The sequence below is a fragment of the Hydra viridissima genome, unplaced genomic scaffold (genome assembly GCF_058129835.1).
Source record: "Hydra viridissima isolate aposymbiotic clone 2 unplaced genomic scaffold, HvirCarnegie_v1 scaffold_15, whole genome shotgun sequence".
NCBI classification, from domain to species: Eukaryota; Metazoa; Cnidaria; class Hydrozoa; order Anthoathecata; family Hydridae; genus Hydra; species Hydra viridissima.
Window position 1 is genome coordinate 9,488,459 of NW_028324314.1, and position 22,230 is coordinate 9,510,688.

The 22,230-nt window shown below is 29.2% G+C and overlaps 1 protein-coding gene across 2 annotated transcripts in view; it reads right to left on the reverse strand.

The window, feature by feature from the left end:
* Positions 1-662: 662 nt before the first annotated feature.
* LOC145192783 (E3 ubiquitin-protein ligase rnf213-alpha-like) overlaps positions 663-22,230 on the reverse strand; it is a 74,651-nt gene continuing 53,083 nt past the window's right edge. Inside the window, exons 49-82 of one of the 2 annotated variants that reach the window (XM_090072692.1) lie at positions 20,623-20,708; positions 17,322-17,495; positions 17,113-17,212; positions 16,468-16,656; positions 15,640-15,770; positions 14,841-15,289; positions 14,086-14,502; positions 13,468-13,646; positions 13,150-13,386; positions 12,829-13,001; positions 12,403-12,511; positions 12,116-12,213; positions 11,817-11,984; positions 11,374-11,613; positions 11,089-11,200; positions 10,502-10,924; positions 10,254-10,373; positions 10,063-10,128; positions 9,929-9,964; positions 9,711-9,854; positions 9,473-9,563; positions 9,280-9,314; positions 9,085-9,185; positions 8,820-8,976; positions 8,441-8,615; positions 8,261-8,352; positions 7,892-8,149; positions 7,647-7,788; positions 7,471-7,545; positions 6,839-7,296; positions 1,519-1,716; positions 1,342-1,431; positions 1,091-1,260; positions 663-861 (exon numbers count right to left, since the gene is read on the reverse strand). In XM_090072692.1, the coding sequence (XP_089928818.1) occupies positions 729-861; positions 1,091-1,260; positions 1,342-1,431; positions 1,519-1,716; positions 6,839-7,296; positions 7,471-7,545; positions 7,647-7,788; positions 7,892-8,149; positions 8,261-8,352; positions 8,441-8,615; positions 8,820-8,976; positions 9,085-9,185; positions 9,280-9,314; positions 9,473-9,563; positions 9,711-9,854; positions 9,929-9,964; positions 10,063-10,128; positions 10,254-10,373; positions 10,502-10,924; positions 11,089-11,200; positions 11,374-11,613; positions 11,817-11,984; positions 12,116-12,213; positions 12,403-12,511; positions 12,829-13,001; positions 13,150-13,386; positions 13,468-13,646; positions 14,086-14,502; positions 14,841-15,289; positions 15,640-15,770; positions 16,468-16,656; positions 17,113-17,212; positions 17,322-17,495; positions 20,623-20,708 (5,826 nt within the window). In that variant the 3' untranslated portion in view covers positions 663-728. Of the gene's footprint in view, positions 862-1,090; positions 1,261-1,341; positions 1,432-1,518; positions 1,717-6,838; positions 7,297-7,470; positions 7,546-7,646; positions 7,789-7,891; positions 8,150-8,260; positions 8,353-8,440; positions 8,616-8,819; positions 8,977-9,084; positions 9,186-9,279; positions 9,315-9,472; positions 9,564-9,710; positions 9,855-9,928; positions 9,965-10,062; positions 10,129-10,253; positions 10,374-10,501; positions 10,925-11,088; positions 11,201-11,373; positions 11,614-11,816; positions 11,985-12,115; positions 12,214-12,402; positions 12,512-12,828; positions 13,002-13,149; positions 13,387-13,467; positions 13,647-14,085; positions 14,503-14,840; positions 15,290-15,639; positions 15,771-16,467; positions 16,657-17,112; positions 17,213-17,321; positions 17,496-20,622; positions 20,709-22,230 lie in introns of those variants that run through there. The other variant, XR_016447552.1, reaches the window with a different exon arrangement.

A 22,230-nucleotide genomic window follows, 5' to 3' on the forward strand; every position in this document is an offset into this window, starting at 1 on the left:
GAAGTTAATTAGATAAAAAAGTATATTTATATATAAAAAAAATATGCTTTTTTGGTCATTTTTTTTTTATTATTACTTACGTAAGTAGTGTCTTTTCACTGCATTTTTGCGTCTTTTTACAAATTAATAATCTTGGTTTGTTTTATTGTGTTCTGTCCTTCCACTGTTACTATATATCAGAAACAAAAATACTAAAATTCTTTTTTTTATTGAAATAAAAAAAAAAACAGCATCGAACATAATTCAACACCTATAATACGTGTTCTTGTGTGTTTCTTGCGTTTCATTACTGATGTAATGAAAAACAAGAAAAGGTAAAGTTTTGATTTGAACACAGAAAATTATCCTCTTTTTCCATTACCTTTCTCAACGATCAGTATATAAAGATTGGGTTCTCCACATTTATGATATACAAGTGCTTGAAGGAACAAAAATCTTACGAAAAACTCACTTTCGATTTAAAACAAGTAAAAATCCTCAAAATATTTCTAGTATTACAAATTTTAAAATCCAGAGTTCCAAAAATTTTTCCCAATCTAATATTTAAATAATTATTTAAAAAATACGTAAAAAACAAAAAAAAAATAAAGAAATTATAAAAATATAGCATAAAAAAAAGTTACAAAAAAATTTATAAAATTTTTTCAGAAAAATGCTGATCAAGTAAAAATGGAAAGAAAAAAAAAAGATTTCAACTTGAAAAAAAAACAAAAGTAGCTTAATAAATGTCAGGTGTCAGAAACAACCATTTTCCAAAAAAAATAAATGTGTTTCAGTAGAAGTTCTTCACTTATAAATTCCACAGTACCTGTGATCTCTTTCTCCTGCTGATCATAATAGAGTTGAAGAGCTTCGGTTAACCTTCCAGGAAATAAATACAAAATTTAAAAAATGTTGACATAATTGATTTTTTAAAAATCTTAAGGTTCAAAATTTTTTATCAACGGTTTCTTTGCTTAAAATTTTGCAAAGTCTAGTATTTAAGGAGTTAGCATCGAAAATTGTATCCTCGTAATGTAAGCAGAGAAAAATTTAGCAAATAAAAAACGGGTGAAAAAGTAACTAATCATACGCTATAACTACAGCTTACTTTAGGGAAACATCAGATTCACTTCTGAATGGTAGCTCTAAAACGATATATTCAGTGACAAGTTTTGTCAACTCATTCGTGTCGTTATGGTGCAGATCTTTTCTCATTTTTTCGACCACAAGATTCTCAAGGTCCTCAGACATGAAACATTCTTTTAGATGAAATGGAATCTAAGAAATAAAAACAAAATGTTAACAAACCAAAAGTAGTCAACAGTCATGCTAAAAAGATAAAATAAAAAAGTCGAATACCTGGTTACTTGCATATATTCGCCGTGCTCGCTCAACAGTTAACATAAGCCAGACCGAGTACAAGTGCGTCAGCCGGATAAAATCGTGCATCTTAAAAATCATGAAAATAAGATTATAATCTTATCTAAAATTTAGCAAAAAAATAACTAAATATTCTGGAGAAACACGAAAATCAACCTTTCCGCTGACTAGGCATTCTTGCTCATCCATTCGAAGAATATTTGTTAAATAGTCTCTGAAGAACATGTTTGAATCACCTCCAGTAGATGTCAATATACCAATGGCCGTTTCAACAGCACGCAGAGCAACAGATACATCTGCAACGTCAACCATTTCAGCCAACATCCTTGTTTGGTCCGGAGAAGGAATATCAGTCTATTCCAAAAAGATATAAATTACTTATAAATTAGCTACGAATTTTGACAAAAAAACAGTAAGATAATGGCAAATAACTACATTTAATATTATAGTTGAACAAATACATTCTTTACGGGGGGTTTCTATAAAACCGGTAAATTTCCTTTTAAATAACAATTCATAAAAATGGCGACTGGTTGAAAGAGGAGAAAATAGGAAAACAATCTAAAAATATAAGTAGACAACTTTGTATTCAAGGCAAACAACTTTGTATTGTTATCTCTAAGGAATGTTCCGACAAGCCTGAGTCCAACATCCGGACTGTTTTCTCCGTGAACAGGTCTAAGAGGGTGTCATTGAAGGTAAGGTATAGATTTAAGATTTTTTTTTAATTTACATTAAAATTAACAAAAATAATCTGAAATCATAACTAATGGCAGATTTTATGGCTTTTCTTATTGCATTCATTAAATACAGAATCACAATTCCATAGACAATGTGTTGCACACAGAGAACAGCTTTTGCAGCAGACATTACACGTCACTTTTTATATAAAAAAAAAAAAAATACTAATTTAGCCAATTTATTTAAAAGCAAACTTTGGTTGGAATTCTTTTAGTTAGTATCCAGTTCTTATTTTGGGTTGTTTATCAACCTTAATCGGATTTTGATTCTCGGAAATTAATATTTTGTTTGTTTTTTCAAAGTGCTGGTTTTGAAGCCATCCTCCTTACCAATTATTTGAAAAATTGTGGCTTTCATTGATTTTCAACCCATTTATTTACATTTTAACATCTCAAATCTCAAAAAAAAAAAAATAAATAAATAAACGGCTTAAAGTTAATTAAACTACTTTTAGCTATTTTATACGACCTTTAAAGAGAGTGATTTAACTATAAATTATTTATAAAATGGTAATGAGTAACACCTGCTTTCAGAAAAAAGAAAAAAAAAAGAATAAAAAACAATTTAACAAACTTGTGCGCCAAACATTTTTACAACAATTTTAGTATGTTTTTTATACGCGCTCAATCAAATTAAGTTAATAAAACAGAAATGCACTACCCTAGAAAAAATATTCCATGGGAACCCATGATAAGTGATAGAATTCCATTGAAACCCGATGAAATTCTATGAGGTCCCATGGATTTAAACCCATGGGTCATATTGTGCACCATTAAGAACCCATGGGTTCCTTTTTTTACATCATAGGTTTCAACTTTTAGTCCGTGAGTTCCAATTGCCCTAACAGTTAAACCCCATGATGCCATTAATCGGACACATGAGTCCGATTAATGGCACCATGGGGTTTAACTGTTAAAACCATAGTAGCTAAGTAAACCATAAGTAACTAAGGCTAATTAAATTATAAATAATGTACTTAACATGGCTCTATATATGTATGGATGAACGCTCGCAGTTAAACCACTTAGCAAATACAGCCATAAAACATTCACATTATCACATGTATAATAAATGTTTTTGTTTCTGATATATGAAGTACTTGTATATAATCCATACTTTTTGTAAATATTTATGAAAGGTTATTGTAAGTGATAATTTAGCTTAAAGCTGCATACACTCAAAACAATTTTAATTTGCAAACTCTCATTAGTTTTAAAATTAGCAGCAACTATTTGAAGGTTTTAATATGGTGAGCTATTTTTGGCTGCATATAATCATACGCAAATGAAGGAGGAAGATATCTATGATGGGAGAACATTTATGATGGCATACCTGTCATATTTCCAAAAATATTAATTTTAGTGCACAAGTGATTAGACCTACTTTAATTCAGATAAAAGTAATTCATTACTTCTGGTTATTGTCATAAGGTATTGTAATTTCAATACTCTTACATCTAAAGAATTACGATTTTATTGTGCACTATATAGAAATGAAATTTTCATCCATTTTATTTGTTGGTTTTGAACATTTATTAAATACTATTTTTAATATTGAGAACAAGCCATGTTGCTTTAATAAAAATGATTAAATTATCCGATGATTGCATATTGATGATTTTCCCATGTTGGCATAGATATACCATTATGGGTTTGATTGGTATAAAATTACACCGCTGAATGTATTATAACATTTCAGTTTTAAAGAGGTTCAAAAAATAGTGCTGTTTAACAGAACTCTGCGAACTTTGAACAAAATGTTAAATTAAAGTTTGCTGTATGTATGTATGTATGTATGTATGTATGTATGTATGTATGTATGTATGTATGTATGTATGTATGTATGTATGTATGTATGTATGTATATATGTATGTATGTATGTATACATATAAGATTTTATGTATGTGCGTACATGCATACATGCATGCATATATATATATATATATACAGTATTGGAGAAAACATTTGCAACCAACATCGAACAATGCTAAAAAGTGTTCCTAATTTTACATGTCTTAAAAACGAAACGAACTATACTACCACAGCAAACAGTTCAGGAGTCTGGAGTCATAGCATGCCATGACATGAGCAATCAGCTGACAGGTGACAGCACACAGGCAGAATTTCGTTGACAAGTGCCATTTTGCAGCGGACAAAACAAGTGCAACTTTTTTGGTTTGTTTCATTTTCTTAAGTCTGGTCCGTGTCAACGTCACGGAAGTTTTTTAATAATTAAAGGAAGTATCCAGAAGAAGCATCTGGAAGCATCCAGAAATATCCAGAAACATTCAGAAGCATCCAGACGCTTCCAGAAGCATCGAAAAGAAGCATCTAGAATCTTCCAGAACAGGTTCACACAGGTTCATTTTACTATATAAGAGACATGTAAATCGACATGTAATTCAGTCAGTATATGGAAGTCAATCAGTCAGTATTATCAAGACAGTTTATCGAAGTGAGTTTTATCAAAGTGTTTTATCGAAGAACATCAATATAAGAAGTGAAATACAACAAGTGTTTCATTACATCAATACAGTCCACATCCAACCAAGACGTTGTGTTCCACAGAGCATTATTGTAACATCATAAGGTAAATGCAACACGGTAAGCCTTGAGAAGCGTGATTATTTATTTTTATTATTTTTTTGACTTCAAGTGCAAAAATGGCTCCCGACAGTCTTGGATTGGAACTAAGAAAGAAAATTATTGGCGATTACGTAAGTGGAATGTCACAAAAAAGTATTTGTGATAAATATCGCGTGAAAAAATGGACCGTATCAAGGCTATGTTCCAAATATCGTTCAATGGGGAAGTTGGCAGCAGATAACAAAGGTGGAAGACCGCGTTCCACCACTTCTAGAGAGGATTCTATGATCGTCAGATCCGTGAATAAGGATCCCTGGATATCATCAGTCGAGATACAAAAGCAATTAGAGCTGCCTGTATCGGACCGAACAACCAGACGACGTGCTGTTGAAGCCGGATTGTTTTCTCGACGCCCTGCAAACAAACCGCTGATTTCACTAAAAAACCAGAAGAAAAGACTCCTGTTTGCTACATCTCATATTGACTGGAATGTGCAGAAATGGCGAACTGTCCTGTTCAGTGATGAATCGAAGTTCAACATCATTGGGAGCGACGGCATTTGCCGTGTACGTCGACCGGCCGGAAAACGCCTCGATTTACGTTACTGCCATAAGACCGTGAAGCATGGTGGAGGCAATGTAATGGTCTGAGGGTGTTTTTCTGCTAACGGTCTAGGTCCAATACATCGAAACGATGGAATAATGGACCGTTTCATGTATAAAAATATCCTGAAAGATGTTATGTTACCTCATGCTGAATGGAATATGCCAATAAAATGGGTTTTTCAGCAAGACAACGATCCGAAACACACTGCAAAAGTTGTCAAGCAGTGGTTTCAAGACAACCACCTATCGGTGATGGATTGGCCGCCTCAATCTCCGGATCTCAACCCTATCGAGAACCTGTGGGAGATCGTCAACCGCAGAATTAATCGTGAAGGTGTTCGTAATAAGGATCAACTGTTTGAACAAATCCAAAAGGCCTGGGCAGCGATTCCACAAAGTTTCATTGATCACCTGATCGAATCTATGCCTCGAAGATGCAAAGCTGTGATCGACAACAAATGATTCGCCACGAAATATTGATAGCGAAATACAGCTTGGTCAACATTTTGTCGAGTTGCACTTGTTTTGTCCAGAAGGAAATCAACTTTTTATAATACTTTTGATTAATTTATTAATTTTCGTGTACAAATAATGAACTTTGTAATGAATAAAACTTGAAGAACTTTGTCTCTAAACAGTTACATAGTTATTTCTCTAAATTGAAAAAATGCAGCACTTTTATTTAAAGAAACTAAATTAACATTATTTGGTTGCAAATGTTTTGTCCAATACTGTATATGACTTGAATGTTGACATCTTGTATAAGAGTGTATGTTATATTAATAAGAAAATATTAAATTTTCTCATAATAAATTATTTGTATTCTCCTAATACAAATAATAATTTATTATGAGAAAATTTCGCTGGATTATGGTTACCAGCATCATCAGTTTGTAATATTATTTTAAATTAAAAACAGTTTCAACTTAACTGACATCAGCAGTTAGAGCAGTAGTAAATCATGGCATAGTTGTATTTTTGTTTATTGGTAATAATAAAAAAGCAAAGTAGTTAAAAATTCTGATAATCATAATTATTAAGCAATTTTAGGGAGAGTAAAATGCAGCAAATTTTTTTGTTAAGTTTACATGCCAAATATTTTTTTTACATTTTCTATGAAAATCCAAGGATCATGAATTATTCAAGAAAAAACCATGAAAAAAACTCGATGACATTTCAATTGATATTTCGTTACCATGTGAAACCCATGGGTAATGTGTTTTCCATGGAAAACCCATAAAAAAGCTATGACCCATGGTGATCCAAATTCCAATTTAAATACCATGGGTTATTTTCATGGTTATGCAAGGAAATTAACCAAAAAAGTAGTGAACTTATTAGCGACCAACCCGCCAACCAAAATATGAATGAAAGTTAAACAGCCATTTTTGTGCATAGTTTTGAATTATTCGAATTCCAAGTAAATCTATACCTTCACTTGGACTGATCCATGAAAATAATTTTTGTTATAAAGAGAAAATTGACTAACGCACATCTGATAAATTGACTAACGCACAATTTCCATAAAATAAATAACTGCAAACCTGACGAACAGAACGCCCCAACAAAGAGAAGTTCAAACTTTTGACGTCACCTCTGTAAAAGAATTGTATATCTTCCCTTTTAATCAACGCTTTTCCGAAAATGACATTCTCATAAAGACGTCTTTGAATTACTTCAAAGTTGTGTTCAATCTTAGGAGCTTTCCCAATACCAAGAGAGTAATCGCAATTTAAAAGAACTAGCGGAAGAAGATCGCGATTTCGTTCATAAGATATAACATCACTTTCTTTTAACTGCGATATTGGAACACGCTGAGCAACTTTGGTACTATTAATTAAGTGACATTCCTCCAAAAATTCGTTTTGTTTAAATACTAGAAAATCGATCAACATAGTGGCACATGAACCATGGTCAGAATTTGTGCTGATAAAAAATACCAATTTGCTGTTCTCGTCAAGTTTTATCAAAGGGAGATTTGGTTGTAAACGTTTCTCCCTCTCTAACAAACAAAAATGAGGTAAAACCTAAAATGCTCAAAGATAAAATTGAAAAATGATAGGAAAAAAAATCATGAAAAGTATATAACAAATATAAAATGAAACAATAGTTGCCCCAAAACAAAATGGTATAATAAAATCCTTTTCATATCACAGAAGAAGCAAGTATAGCTAACCTGTGAAAAAGATGCGCGCCTGATTCCATGTTTTAACAAAGCATTTGAAGAGCTGGTCTGCTTTTTTTTTTGAATCTAAACCAAAAAAACACGACTAATATTTTTTCTTGCGCAAAGTTACTTTAAGTAAAGATGCTGCAGGACACTGTAACAAAAAATTGAATCATAAATCATACCCCTGGGAATCTCTGATAAGAGTTGCTTAACAGATTTATCGACAGCAGTTTGCTTGTCTAATTTATAATTGAACTCGGCTTGTAAAAATTTTTGAAGCTCTAAGATAGTTGGCAAATCTTGTATCATAGAAAGTATTACTTCCTAAAAAGTTAAATGATTCATAAATATTTTTGTAAGTAAGTCCGAAAAATGCAAACAGAAATCACTCAAAACTTTTATCAAGCTGGTAAATAACAAAGCAAACCTGTTCTAAAAACTTCGCAAGAATTGATATATCGTTTGCACCTCCTGCAGCTACTCTAAATTGCACAGCAACCTTTAAACTTTCAACTGAAACTGATTGTCTGTAAAACCAAAGCTGAGGACTCATAATTGTGATAGAAGATTGTTTTTGTTTTTGTTCTGCATCAAGTTCAAATATTTTCCGCATTAACGGCGAGTCATTTACACATCGGTCTGTTACCAAATACTTGTTGAACAAAAGTAATTCATCATCCAAAGACTGAAAAAGTAACAATTGCTCAATTTGCACATTTTACTAAAAAACCAAATAAAAGAGCAAATGGTGTAAAAATCTGCTGTAATAAAAGCAACTGCATAAAAAATAACGAACGCGAAGAAAAGGCTGAATAAATTTCTGGTCAAATGCTTTTTCATATCGGTTTCTCCTATCTACACTTGTTAAATCCATTGTGAAGACACTATCTATAAAAAGAAAAAGTGAAAATGTTTTAAGAAAGAAAACAAAACAATTAACAAAATATAAAACATAATTAAATTTAAAAAAAAGTACCCTTTTCATCACTTAAAAGCAAGCGTTTAAGTAAAATATGAACTGCGGTGTTAGTATCATCATTATTCTTTGCAATTCTATTCGATAACAGTGTCAGATCCTTTTCAATGTGTTGTTCCAGAAACGTTTGGATTTTATCATCATTTAACTTTGGGTGCACCAGCTTTGCAACATCCTAACACAAAAATATTGATGGTGACTATTATAACAGTTTAGATAACTTTTAAGATGAAGAATGTTAGAAAAGCAAAATACCTTGACATGACCTGACAAATTATTGATGGTAAGATTTAAAATAGTTTAGATAACTCTCTTATTCTTTATCTTTATTCTTTTTTTATCATCTTTATCTTTATTCGAGTTTTAGAAAAACAAATACCTTGACATAACCTGACAACGTTGCAACAAGCAACGAAAGATGCACTAAAAGATTTTGAAAGGTGACAGATAGAGGTGTCAAATCACGTTGTGGAATAGCGAACTGAGTGCGTTCAGAAGCTGCACCCAAACAATGACCAGGTTTTGTAGAGTCAACTCTATAAAGCAACTGATAAAACTCACATAAGCACATAACAAAGTCTAAGATTGAATTTTCTTGTTAAGAACAACTGAAAAGCAGCTGCAAATTGTGTTTTTAAAGATACCTATTAGAAATTACGGAGTTATTAACCAGAGGCTTATGAGATCTTCCACCAATGGGTAAATGACACACATTGCAGGAAGAAGTTTGAGTTGGCCGGCCGCACTGAAAAAAAATATATATATTTTTTATTAAAAAGCTATCTTATTTTGAAAAAAATTAACTACTGCAAATCGGAATATTTTAAGCCAACTCTCACTTCTGAGACAACGTAAGGATGACCTCGAGGGCATTCTAAACAGTACAAAGAAAATTCAAACAAATAAAGTAATTAGAACAATATACAACAATCTATAACATATAATGTAAGAACATACAATGTACAATATAAACAATAGCATATAATAAATTTATTCGTCAAAAACTCCAGTTGTTTCATCATATAAGTTTACCGTAAAAGAGAAAAGAATTGTATGCATCATTACGATTTAGACCAAATACTTCTGATAAAATGTCACTTGGCATTGCAGGAAGAAACCAACCCTAATGGAACAACAATGTTTTAAAATTTGCATAGTATTGTTCCCTTCAATATTTGAAATAATGTGTTGTTTATGAATTAAGAAAAGTACAACTAACAACGAACCCTTCTTCTTTAAAAAAAAATGTTACATACTGCAAGGTTCTTACATAAACATTGTGCGGACTAGTCGCCAGTAACTTAAAAAGGCGAGTAAATGAATTTCCATCACTAACTACCACCCAAAAATGGAACAAAAGAGTTGAGAGGTATTCCAAAGCAGAAAACCTTTTCATGGCAGACATGGCAGATGTCTAAAAAGAAGGATTAAAATAAACAAAGCTCAACGAAAGAAATTAAGTGAACAGACAAAATTAATTTTAATTACCTGTATTTTTAATGTTTGTTGAATTCTTGTAAGATTCTACAGAGAACAAAAAGCAAAAATTACAGTAAAGATTACTTTATAACTGCATGTAAATAAAACAGGTTAAAACTATATTAAAAATTAAAAATTATTACCTCTGCAGGAAGATTGGAACATCCTTTGAACACTGACAGCTGAAAAAATGAGTTCTTTTTATTTTCCTAAAATAAAATAATATATATATAAAGAAATTGAAATGTGGAAATTACGTATTTATTAAATTGTTGAGCGATTATCATAAACGTATAAGCTTAGCTGATAAGATGGATCATATAGTCAGATGTACCTGCTCAAGTTGAGATATCCCGGAAACATTCTCTTCTAAAACATAAGCTGCAAAGTGATTGCGAACTTCTTTGTAATACTCACCATACACCAAAAACTTATCATAACTGGTTATTTTGGTCTGAAATTAATGTTATTCACTTTTAATTTTCAAAATAGAACAAAATCATTCACAAAAGTTTTTGTAGATATTTAAAAAAAATTATCAAATTAATTTCTTTTTAAACTATAAATAAATTCAATATATACAGAATCTGCATCTTTAGTCAAAAGCCACTCCATTTCAGATTTCTTCACAATTTCTTTTAAACTTTGAATTCCATGATTACGTACAATGTGTTTTAACAAGTAAATATGAATTTCACTGTTTTTATTCTTTAGAACAAACTTTGCTAAGGTAGAAAAAAAGGTATCGAGAGTGGATTTCAATGATTGATCAACAGACTTTTTTTCCTCAAGGAACCAAGCACACAATATCTGAGCTGATAGAGACAAAATTGCTCTTAATCCAGCAGTATGCTCAAGGAAAAAAATGTCAGTCAAAAACTCGCTGGGCTTGACTTCTTGAATTATGTTATATGCATCAAGCAATTCCTCTGAGATATGATTAAGTAAAGCAGTATCAAATAAAGTTTCTTTCTTCAGCAAAGAAAGCTCCAGCTCCTTTTTATCCTTTAAAAAAAAACAAAAACAAATGAATAATTTAAAGGTTATTTGGAATACAATAATGGATGCTGAAATCTTTTTATATAAAAATTATGCAACAGCATGATTATATGAGTATTAGAGATTTTATATCTTATTAGACAATTATGTCAATGAAATAAAATACTCACCTCCATGCAATAAATAAAAAGATTTACAACTTCAAAAAGCTGACTTTGATCTGTATGTGCAAGTAACTTTGACATAAGTTGTTTTAGATAACATTCAACTTCTCTGTAGCCCCTTTAAAACATATAAATATCGAAATTTTCTGTTTTGTACCTTTAAATTTTTATATAACGTATCAAAGAAAGAGCTACCAAAACAATCATTTTAACATTTTTATCTTCAAAAAGAAGTGTAAAAAAATCCTATAGAATTAGCAACTTTAAAGAAATATTTTTAAAGAGAACTACCTTTGAATTAGCTGTTGAAGCAAAAATGAACGAATTACAGGAGTTGAGTCTAGTGCATAATCTGGTATCGGAGAAAATGCTTTAGTGCAGTTGGTAGAAAAAACATAATCCAACATCTTTTTTACAACATCCTCACTAACTCGATTAAAATCTTTCCTTGCAAAGCAAAACTCAGTCACAATTTCAGCATAAAAAGAAATGCAACGTTTTTTGAACTCTTCTTTTTCAAAAATCATGTGTCTAAATTTGAATGTAAAACTGTTCTAGTGCAGTTTTTAAAAAAATGTAAATCAAGCTCAGTTATGAATGGTACCAGTATTTTTAGAATGCATAGTTACAATTTATTTACTGCAAAGTGTAAAATTCAATGAGAAAAAACAGAAACTTGATGCTCTATCTATCCTAAAACACAACTACTAAAAAACTTTTAGATGAATGCATACCTTCTCTCTAAGCTTTCTTGAAAGATATCTTTTTCATTAAAAGTAACATTACATTTTGGGCACGTTAAAGTTTCAAGAAGAATGCGATGCATACATAGATGATAATTAGCTCTGCAACATGGTAGTACAAAGGAAAACTCATTGCAACAAATCATACAATCTTCATCACTAAAGTAAAAAAAGAGGAGAAGTTTTATTAATTGTTATTTTTATAAAAACTACTTAGACACATAAACACACAAAAATAGAAAAAGTATTGAAAAGAAAAAGTTATTCTGAACATATAAATTGCTACATACAAGCTGCTATATTTGATCATAAGAGATTCTTTTAAAAATACTTCAATAATGTTCCAAGCTTTTACAGTCAACAAATCATTTGTCAGTGTCTCTAATTTCTAATATTTGTGCCAAAAATAAATATTTATACTTTATTATTGATAAAAAAATTTATTAGTATCAACAAAACAAAAATTTATATAACAAATACTTTAAAGAGAACAAAAACATTAAATGACTGAAAAAAAATAGAAAAAAGCTCAAAACATTTTTCTAAACAATTTCTAAATAAATTTTAAAAAAACAACCTTCCACATTGAACTCAATAACACAACTTGGTGATTGCAAAAACAGGTTGAAGATTGAAAAACAAGATCAGCAAACTTTTGACAAACTCGAAGCTTACACCATTTAATTCTAAACAAAACGAACCTGTTTATTAAGTTTTATAGTAAAACATTTATACTTTATATATTAAAATGTTTTTCATTAAACTCATTTGATTTTTTTTATTGATTATATTCTTTTTTTCAACTATTTAATTCCAAATAAGAAAAAAAATAAAATCGCTGGAAAAGAGAAGAAAAAGCCATAAAATAAAAAAAAATATCCTATAAAATAAATAAGCAAGCTGCATGTGCAGTTTGTGGATTAAGTTTGTTAGAGTACAGGCTACATTCAAGTGCCCAAGCTTTTATTGGTAAAAATTCTGTTTTAATTTTGATAATTCATACTGTGAGTTGTATATGATTTGTTTTGCTTTAGAATTGCAATTGCTCTTCATTGCAGATTCAACCACATTAACAACCCAAACTTTTCCTTTTCTTATTTCTTCAATAACACTGGGACAGAAGCGTTTTGAAGCAATATCAGATAACAATCTATCCATAAGCAACACATCTACATCCTTGAAAAATGAATTATATAAATGAAGCAAAAAAAGCAAAAGCAAACAAACAAAAAACAAATCAACAACAATTACAAATACAAGAAAATGATATAAAATGCCATTATAACTTTAAAAAAGTTCAAAACCAATCAAACAAATAACTTACAATTAGAGCATTTTCAACATGAAGATTTTCTCCAACTTCTGGATAGTTTATAAGCATAAATGCAATATTTTCAAGTCTTTCTTGAAATTCCTTAGTGCTTAGAACAATGTGCATAACAATTATATCACATTCAGCATTTTTAAATTTGTTTAGTTTTGTGATGTTGAGCTCTTTATATTGCTTATCCCTTGCAGCAACAATAAATTTTGCAAATGAAATTAAAGCAAATGCTAAAATCTAAACATTTAAATAAACATGTTTGTGACAAACAAGCTTCTGAAAAAATAAAAAATAAGATACAAATTTATCAGTGATTACTTTGTAAGAACTTTGGCCTTGATGAGGGCTTTGACATTGATCAGGAAACATTAAATGCACTAAGTCAAAAATGTAATCATCAACACGCTGAACTGGCAAACTCATAACCAGGTTTCCCATTGGTAAAGATGCTACTACGTCATAAATTTGCTTGTAATCATGAGTTTCAGGAGTTGCATCTTGTAAATATCAAAGGAGTTTTTCATAACCAAATGAACATTTTGATTACATTTTGATAACATTGAATCAATTAAAATTTTATGTATTAGCATATGGCAATATTTAAAGTTTGATAAAATATGTATATACATGTGTGTGTTTATATATATATATATATATATATATATATATATATATATATATATATATATATATATATATATATATATATATATATATATATATATATATACATATATATATATATATATATATATATATATATATATATATATATATATATATATATATATATATATATATGTATATATATATATATATATATATATATATATATATATATATATATATATATATATATATTTAGTTTACTGTAAAAATATTGTTTCTGTACAATGGCTATTTTTTATTATTACCAAATAAAAAAAAACATCTAACCTGGTTTTATATAACTTTTAAATGCATCATCAATTTCTTTGAAGATCCTATCTGAAAATGGAAACTTGCAACGAAAAGATGGATTTGACAATTTTAATGTTACATTTTTTGAGATGAAGGTAATTTTAGAAAACAGGTTCAACCACAACTCTGTGTATTCTGGTTCTCTGCAAGTAAGCCCAAGATTTCCAAAGCTATCTAAACTTGAAAGAATAGAGGCAAGAATAGGCACAATGCGATCTTCGGCATAACAAAATAATGCCTGCCTAAAAGTTCCATATGCAGGTTGATACTTTTGTTCTATTGCTTCATGTTGTACCCAATTTGTTACATAATCAGGCAGCATTTGACTGTCCTCTTCAGCTAAACCTATTTGAATCAACTTCAATATGGTTGTGACAAACAAGTATTGAATATCTAAACAAAAAAATCTATACATAAGTATTATGCACCAATTTCAATTTTACATTGTAAGTATTTATCAATATCTGTTATTTAAAAATAAATGTTTTGTTATAAATTTATTTAGGTAACTAAAAAGTGAGGTTTTTTTTAATTCTAGATATGATACTAGGTTTTATCAATGAAATACTATAATACTATTTATAGCATACGCTGGATTACTCCATATGAACATTATGAAGACAAATTATAGCAGTAAAAATATTGACCTTTTACTTGGTTTTAATGTACAGGTATTGGACTACTTAAATCATTTTATATTTCAATTATAATAATGATGAAAAGTACTTAACCTACTGGATTGCTTTTTAAAAATTTTGTTATAATATCAATTCTCTGTGAGATTTCTTCAATACTCATTTGTTTTGTGTCGCTCAATCGTCTAACAGTCATATGAGTACAACCTAATATTAGATTAATCATTTGTAATTTTACATCCTCAAAACTCAGAATTTCATGCAAAGATTTCCCAGAATACTTGATGAATGGTGGTAAGTTTGAGCTATGCAATTCATCAATATGACTGCACTCCCAGAATGACAAAGAGCCTAATAAATTTAGGCGTTTGGCTTTATAGTTTAGTTGCAAGACAAAGAGAAGCGATATCTTTTTCTCTTTAAACTGATCTCTTGCTTCTTTACAAATATATTGTGCACATGCAATCAGCTTGCTCCTCTCTTGTGCATTATCTGCTTGGATGATAATAAGCTTTCTTTCTTTGCTTTCAGTGCTGCAGAAAACTCTAAAAAAAGATTATTTTCATTGAAACATAAAAAATTTCAACTCTCTAACAGAATTTAGAAAAAAGGTCATGTGAATTATATTTACATCAAACAATGTTTTCAGGTTTTAAGGTCAATATGCCATGCGAATTAAAACATATAAACGCAAATGTAAAATTTTAGTTGTTTTCATTTATATTAGCATTTAGACATATTTGAAACCTTTTTTTACGTTTAAAAAAAATTTTTTATAAAGATATGTGGAACATATCTGCAAGTGTATTGAGACATGAGATAAATTGATAGTAGTACTTCATTGTAGAAAAAAGATTTGTAATATCATTCTATGAAATACCAAACATAAATCTACCTTAGGCAATCCCTGAAGGATTTTTCAGTTGGAAACTGCATTATAGAAATCATCTCAATTTTAAAACCTTTAAGCTCATCATTTAGAAGCTCTTTGTCACATGGTGATAAAAGTCTTGAAAAAGTGGTTACCTAAAAACATAATGCTAAAGTATTTTGCTTAATTGGTAATTTAGCTTGTTTATTCTATTTCAACCTAGACGTATTGCATGCTTTTATTACTTTATGGGAGTTACAGATAATTAAGAAGGGACTTATTTACTTTCAAAGTATTTTGCTTGGCTTTTAAGGAATCTTTTCTAAACAAACCAAAAAAACAAGGAAACTGAATAAAAACAAGTTTATATGACTATTATCAAGAATAAATCCAATACAATTACAAGTCGAATATCAGGAAAAGAATTTTATTAGTCCTATATAAAATTTCACTAAAAATTTTAAAAGATGTTTAAAATGTGATTTGCTATATGTTTGAGTCCTGTTAGATCTCAAACTTTGGCAATATAGAACTATTTTGCAAAAAAGCACTTTTCTAACATGACATTATGAATGAAAATGATACTTAGATATATTTCTAAAAAATATAACAATTATTATTAGTGTTGCTCTATCAGACAGCTTATATACAACATTAAACATTTCAAATTTCCATAAACTTCTGAAAGACTCCAGAAAGTGCTAATTTTAAAAGTGTTCTTTAAAAGAACAGATTATTCCCAAATTTTAATATGCTACCTAAACTTATAATTTACATTTGTAAATGAACCTTCATTATTAGATAGTTACATTTCAAACACCGAACCAAATGTTGTAATTTGCTTAAAAGTACCTGCATAAACTTGCTATATGAATTTACAAGTTCATTTTGAAGATATTCCACCAGATTGTAATGAAACTGCTCAACAAAATAAATATTCCAATAGTAATCAAACTTATCTTTTAAGTTTGTTTTTACAACACGGGATAAAGAGTCAGGAGTAGCTATATTTAGAAGCAACCGACAACTTTCTTCAAAAATCTAATTTAAAAAAACAAAAAAATTTAGACTTTATTTCAAAGTAATAATGTTAAATTGAAGTTTTTTAGCACAAATTCAACAAATAAAAAACATGGACAGCTATAAGCCTTTACTCAAGGAAATAACTCTGATAAGTTTATTTGAAAATATTTAAAAACTAAAGTTTAGAAATACTGCAAACAGTTAAAGTTAAAAGACTTGTTTAAAAAGAAAATCTCCTAAACTTTGCTTTTAACAAGGGTTTACAAACGCAAGATTATTCATACAAAGTTAATCAAGTTGTGTTTTTTTATACAATATTAAAACAGTATGTATGCAAACTATGGAAACTGGAAGTTGTTTCGAGAAAATTAGTGGTAAACTGAAATATCATAAAAAAAAACTACAATGATATGTCATAATGAAAAATGTCAAACACTTTAAAAGCTGATTTTTAATTGTAATCTAAATACATACTTCATCAGGATTGTTATACTCTTGGGAAACTTTAAGTATAATTGATGCACAACTGTCTTCGGTGTACCCAATAAATGATTCAGAAGGTTCAAACTCATGTCTAAAAAAGATTTTATCTAAAGCTTTATTGTTTAAACTTAACTCTGAAATGATAAACTGAACAAATTTTAGACTTAAAAAAAACAATGGAAAACAAGAGAAAAACTTACGTTGATGATTTTAAGCAAGAAAAATCAAAAACCCATTTTTTAAGCCTTTCTGCCACTGCTACTTGAAAAGGTTTCATCCCATTCAATGTTGTTAAAACATGCTTCTCTAGCCTATTTATAAGAGGTATTGGGAAGGTATTGTACACATTGATTTTATCTGCAATCACTATGAGCCTAAAAAAAAATTATGCAATCACTTCAAAGATATTTAGAAATGCAGGAATTGAATAAGATTGTTTCACAATATCCTTTTATAAAACATATTCACGTATTCATGAGCCTAAAAAAATTATTCAATCATTTAAAAGATATTTGATAATTAAGGAATTTAACTAGTCAGTTTCACAATTTTCTTTAACATGCAATGTAAATAATATATCTAATCTAAAATGTGCTTCTTTTTATCTCTTAGATGGTTGGTTTTTAAGAGAAAAATACAAGGAAAAAATATGTTCCCGTTTTTTTGACAGTATTTTAGAATAAAATTCTTTTATTCATTAGTAAAATAGTTAAATTATCGATATATTATCAATATATTATTGATAAATTATTGATAAATTATCAATAACATTTTTATCTCACTTTTCACTAAAAGTTCAAAATAAAGTGACAACTTATTAAAATTTTTTTCTATTGATTGCAAATCAATAAAAGTTTTCTGACCAAGAAACTTTTTTTTATGCAATACATATTTTTAGATGTGATGAAACATTTTTGAATAGACAAAACTTTTTTCATTACATTCATCATTTTCTTAATTGTAATTCCATCTTCCTTTTGTGACAAACTTACAGTTATTATTACAATGTACATTAGGATTATGACTTTTTTGTGACCTCATAATCCTGGGCAATAGATTGATGAAAATTTGTTCAAAACTCATGTCAAAAGACATTAACTTGATTTCTTTGTTGAAAAAGTTCATGCAAAAACCAAAAATACAACTTTACCATAAACGCATATGGTTAAAGAAACAATTCTAAAACAAATTCTAATTTTTGTAAATGGAGAGTACTTATGTAGTTTTTAAGCATTTAACAATTTGTTACAGCATAACACTTAATTACAAATTAATGTCAGATTATGTGCTTACATATCAATTCTATAAGAACGAAAAGCTACTGCTTAAAACATAAAAAGAATGCGAAGTATTTACGAGAATGTGAAGTATTAAAGCATAGTATACAATTATATTTTGTTAGACAAAGTAAATCTAAGCTGAATGTTCTCTTTTGTTTTTATAGAAATCAAAAAGTTCTTGAAGACACTTGATTGCCTGTTCTGCGCACTGATTTATTCTAGGTATTTCCACTCTTAATGGTTGCTGACACTGAAACATTTTCACAGAGTTTACCGCTTTCTTGTGCATTTGTAAACTGCTACATAGCTACTGATAATCATTTGCATTCTACATTTGATCAGTAAAATAACGGTCTGACCATGCATAAGATCTGAATTTACAAACATTAATCCAGTGCTCACAATTGCAGCGCCTGCTACAATCATCTTTATACTCTGCGATAAATTGTATTCATCAAGAGCAGTGTTATGCTTTTGACAACATTATCTGCTTTTTTGTCTGGTAGATCGATTGCTTGTAAATTAACTTCTCTTCGTTCTTTCTTCAACACTAACACTTGATATTCTTAATAATTAATACATTTACCACCCAATTATCTTCATTAGTTTTTTAAGTTTGACAGCGTCTTTAATAGTGAATATGCTAAATTGTGAAGGTATCTGAATGTTATTGTGATTGTGAATATGCCAGATTGTGAGGTTGTCTGAACATCAACCCCATCTGAGATAACTGATCACAAATGATTGATGTTTTTCTAGTTGACAGCTTTGAAGATGTTACTCATTTGGTTGCAGTTTTGGTTTTGTTGTACTTTTTGCTTGTACTTTTGCTAGTACCATTATCATTTGTACTTATGGATTGTTCTTTAGAATTTTCAGATTCTTGATATTCAATCTTATCTCTGATTCGGAAGTTGATGTTGTTGCTGTTGTTTTAGGAAGTTGTGTTTGCTGTTGCTGCTGCTGTTGTTACACTAGACTCAAAAGACATTTTTTTTCTTTCTGATGGATGGGTAGTTTTTTAAACTCACAGCCTTCCGAGTTACATACCTGTCCTGTCCTTTGCTTTTTATCTGAAGATAATACAATCTTTTTGTTAATAAAACAGAGCCATTCACCATCTCTTTTTTTGATGTCAAAAACTTTATTCAATGAATCATATTTTTGCTTTACACATTTGTTAAGGTTTTCAGCACTTTATCCAGTTTTCTGTGTGCAATTTGAATCAATAAATATGGAAAATTAATTCCTTATGCCATAAGTTTTTTCTTTCTCAATTTGATTCTCCAGGAACAGAAAACGACCAACATCTTGGACTTTGAGTGGTTATCCTGTTATTACTTTCTAATGGTTTTTCTTCACGTGAAACAATTCTTCTTCTCCTCAAAAAACTCATAAAGTTGTACAAGATCCTTTGCTCCATATCATCTTTTTTTTTTTCAGTAATGGAAGCACTTTTCTAATTTGGTATTATGAATGAAATACTTAAATACATTTCTAAAGAAAAAAATTATTATTAGCATTGCTCTATCAGACAGCTTATATGCGATAAAACCTTCAAACTTTCAAAAATTTCTAAAAGACTCCCGAAAATGCTTAAATGTTTCAGAGATTTCTAAAAACAACCAGAGAATTCCAGAAAATTCCCTAAGGTTCCAGGAGGTTCAAGAAAGTTCTATAATGATGCAAAAAGCCATACTTATGCCACTCGCAACTATTATTTATATACTATTTTAAAAATATAGTGTTGTGCATGACCTTTTTAAAAACAAAAGCAGAATAAACCATGTTTTCATTATCTTTGAGCAAAAGTTCATTGATTTATGACATAGGAAATTAATAATTTCACTAAAAGTTAAAAAGTCATATCCCTAATGCACATTTTCATCACAAATAGAAGTGTCATCTTAATGACTGAATGCAATTTGTAAATATAAAGCATAAAAAGAAAAAAAAACTCTTTCAGTTAAAATTTACATGTTAAAAGTTGAATCAAACTTTTTTCCCAAAACTAAAGAACTACCAATTAAATTCTTAAACAAAAGAACTACCAACTAAATTGTTTAAGCAAAAAAATTTATTAGACAGTAAACTAAAGAACTACCAATTAAATTGCTTAAGCAAAAACATTTATTAGACAGTAAACTAAAGAACTACCAACTAAATTGTTTAAGTAAAAAAATTTATTAAACAGTAGAAGTAGCTTTATAAATAATCTCACCGAAAATCTTCATGCACTCTGCATTTAACTCGGTGAGTTCCGATGCCTAAATCTACATAGTTCTTTCCTCCAAGAGATACATAATACTAAAAATTTTACTGAAATATTATATTCAGGGCATTTACATTAATACACTGACAGTTATCTAAATAAAGATGTAACATTAAAAAATATCATGAACTCTGTTACTTAAAGAGTTTAGGTTTTTTAGTACTATTCTTCTTTTCTCTATTCTTCTAAAATATTTTAGAAAAGAAAATTAGTAACTTGAAAAATTTTAATCTTAATTTTTAGAACATTTTTAAAAACCTTTCATACAACTAACTATTAACAAACCTAAATTTAAAAATGTATATATACCAATTACATTTTTCAATTTTTAACTTGATTAAAATTTAAAGCATAATGATATGTTGTAATCATATTAAGTAAGAAATCTATGCAGTTGAGTAAGCAATTTCTTTCTTAATCTGTTGCAAGCCTGATAAGTTTTTTTATATATCACTAATTTTTATTGGTCAAGTTTTTTAATCTTCAAATTTTTTTTTAGAAATTGAACATCAAAAAACATGAATTCAGATTTATGAAGAACTATATACTTAATCTTTCTAAAAATAATGTTACAAAAACCTGGTGAATTATGAAATCTAGAAAGATCAGAGAAACTCTAGCACTTTTGTTTGGGTAATCTTTAATCTTATGCGGTATTGTTACAATTAGTAAGTTACCAAATATGAAGCAGAAAACATGGAGTGCGTGATAAAGAAAATTACATTGTGGTAACCCTATTACATAGAGCTGAGAAGCCAGGAGACATTTTTGTCAGTTTAAGTATCACACTATTAAAATGTATTGAAGATCTGCAAAGAGGTGATTGCCCTTAAACTCCAGAATCTGTGATAGTTTTGTGGGTTGTCTTGTATGAAGGTATAACTGAGTTATATTTTTGAGCTCATAATGTAAAGACAAGTGGGAAATTGAGATTTTGGTCTAGATTGTCATGTTTCTAATTGAAACTGTGTATAATTCTGGTCATAAGACTTTCAAGCAAGATTCTACTAATGCTACATAGAGCAAAGTCCACAAAGCAATGGATGAAAACTCACACACTGGAGTTTATCATAAGCCACTCGACTAGATATTGCAGCCAAAGTCAATGGAAATGGGCTGTAGAATACAATATGCAAACTTGGAAAGTATAATTGTTAAAGATTTCAGAAGACAATTTTCAATGGATATTATGCAAGCTGACATTAATAGTTAACCATCATGCCTGGGGAGGGCAGTTCAAATGAGACATTTTCATTCAATATGATAAATGTACAAGTGCAACAAAACAAAAAATCATTTGCAACAAAAATCATTTGCAACAAAAATCATTTGCAACAAAAATCATTTGCAACAAAAATCATTTGCAACAAGTACTGTTTTTTTCATTACAATCTAAAAACTTCAAAACCGTATTTATGGCAAGATAAATTCAAAAATAGGGATCGAAACATGGAAAGTATAAACTACAATATATTTTATCTATTTCTCAAATACTGCTGGCCATAAGTAAATAGACGACTGAGAATTCACTGAGCTTTAAGTTGAGTTTTTTTTATG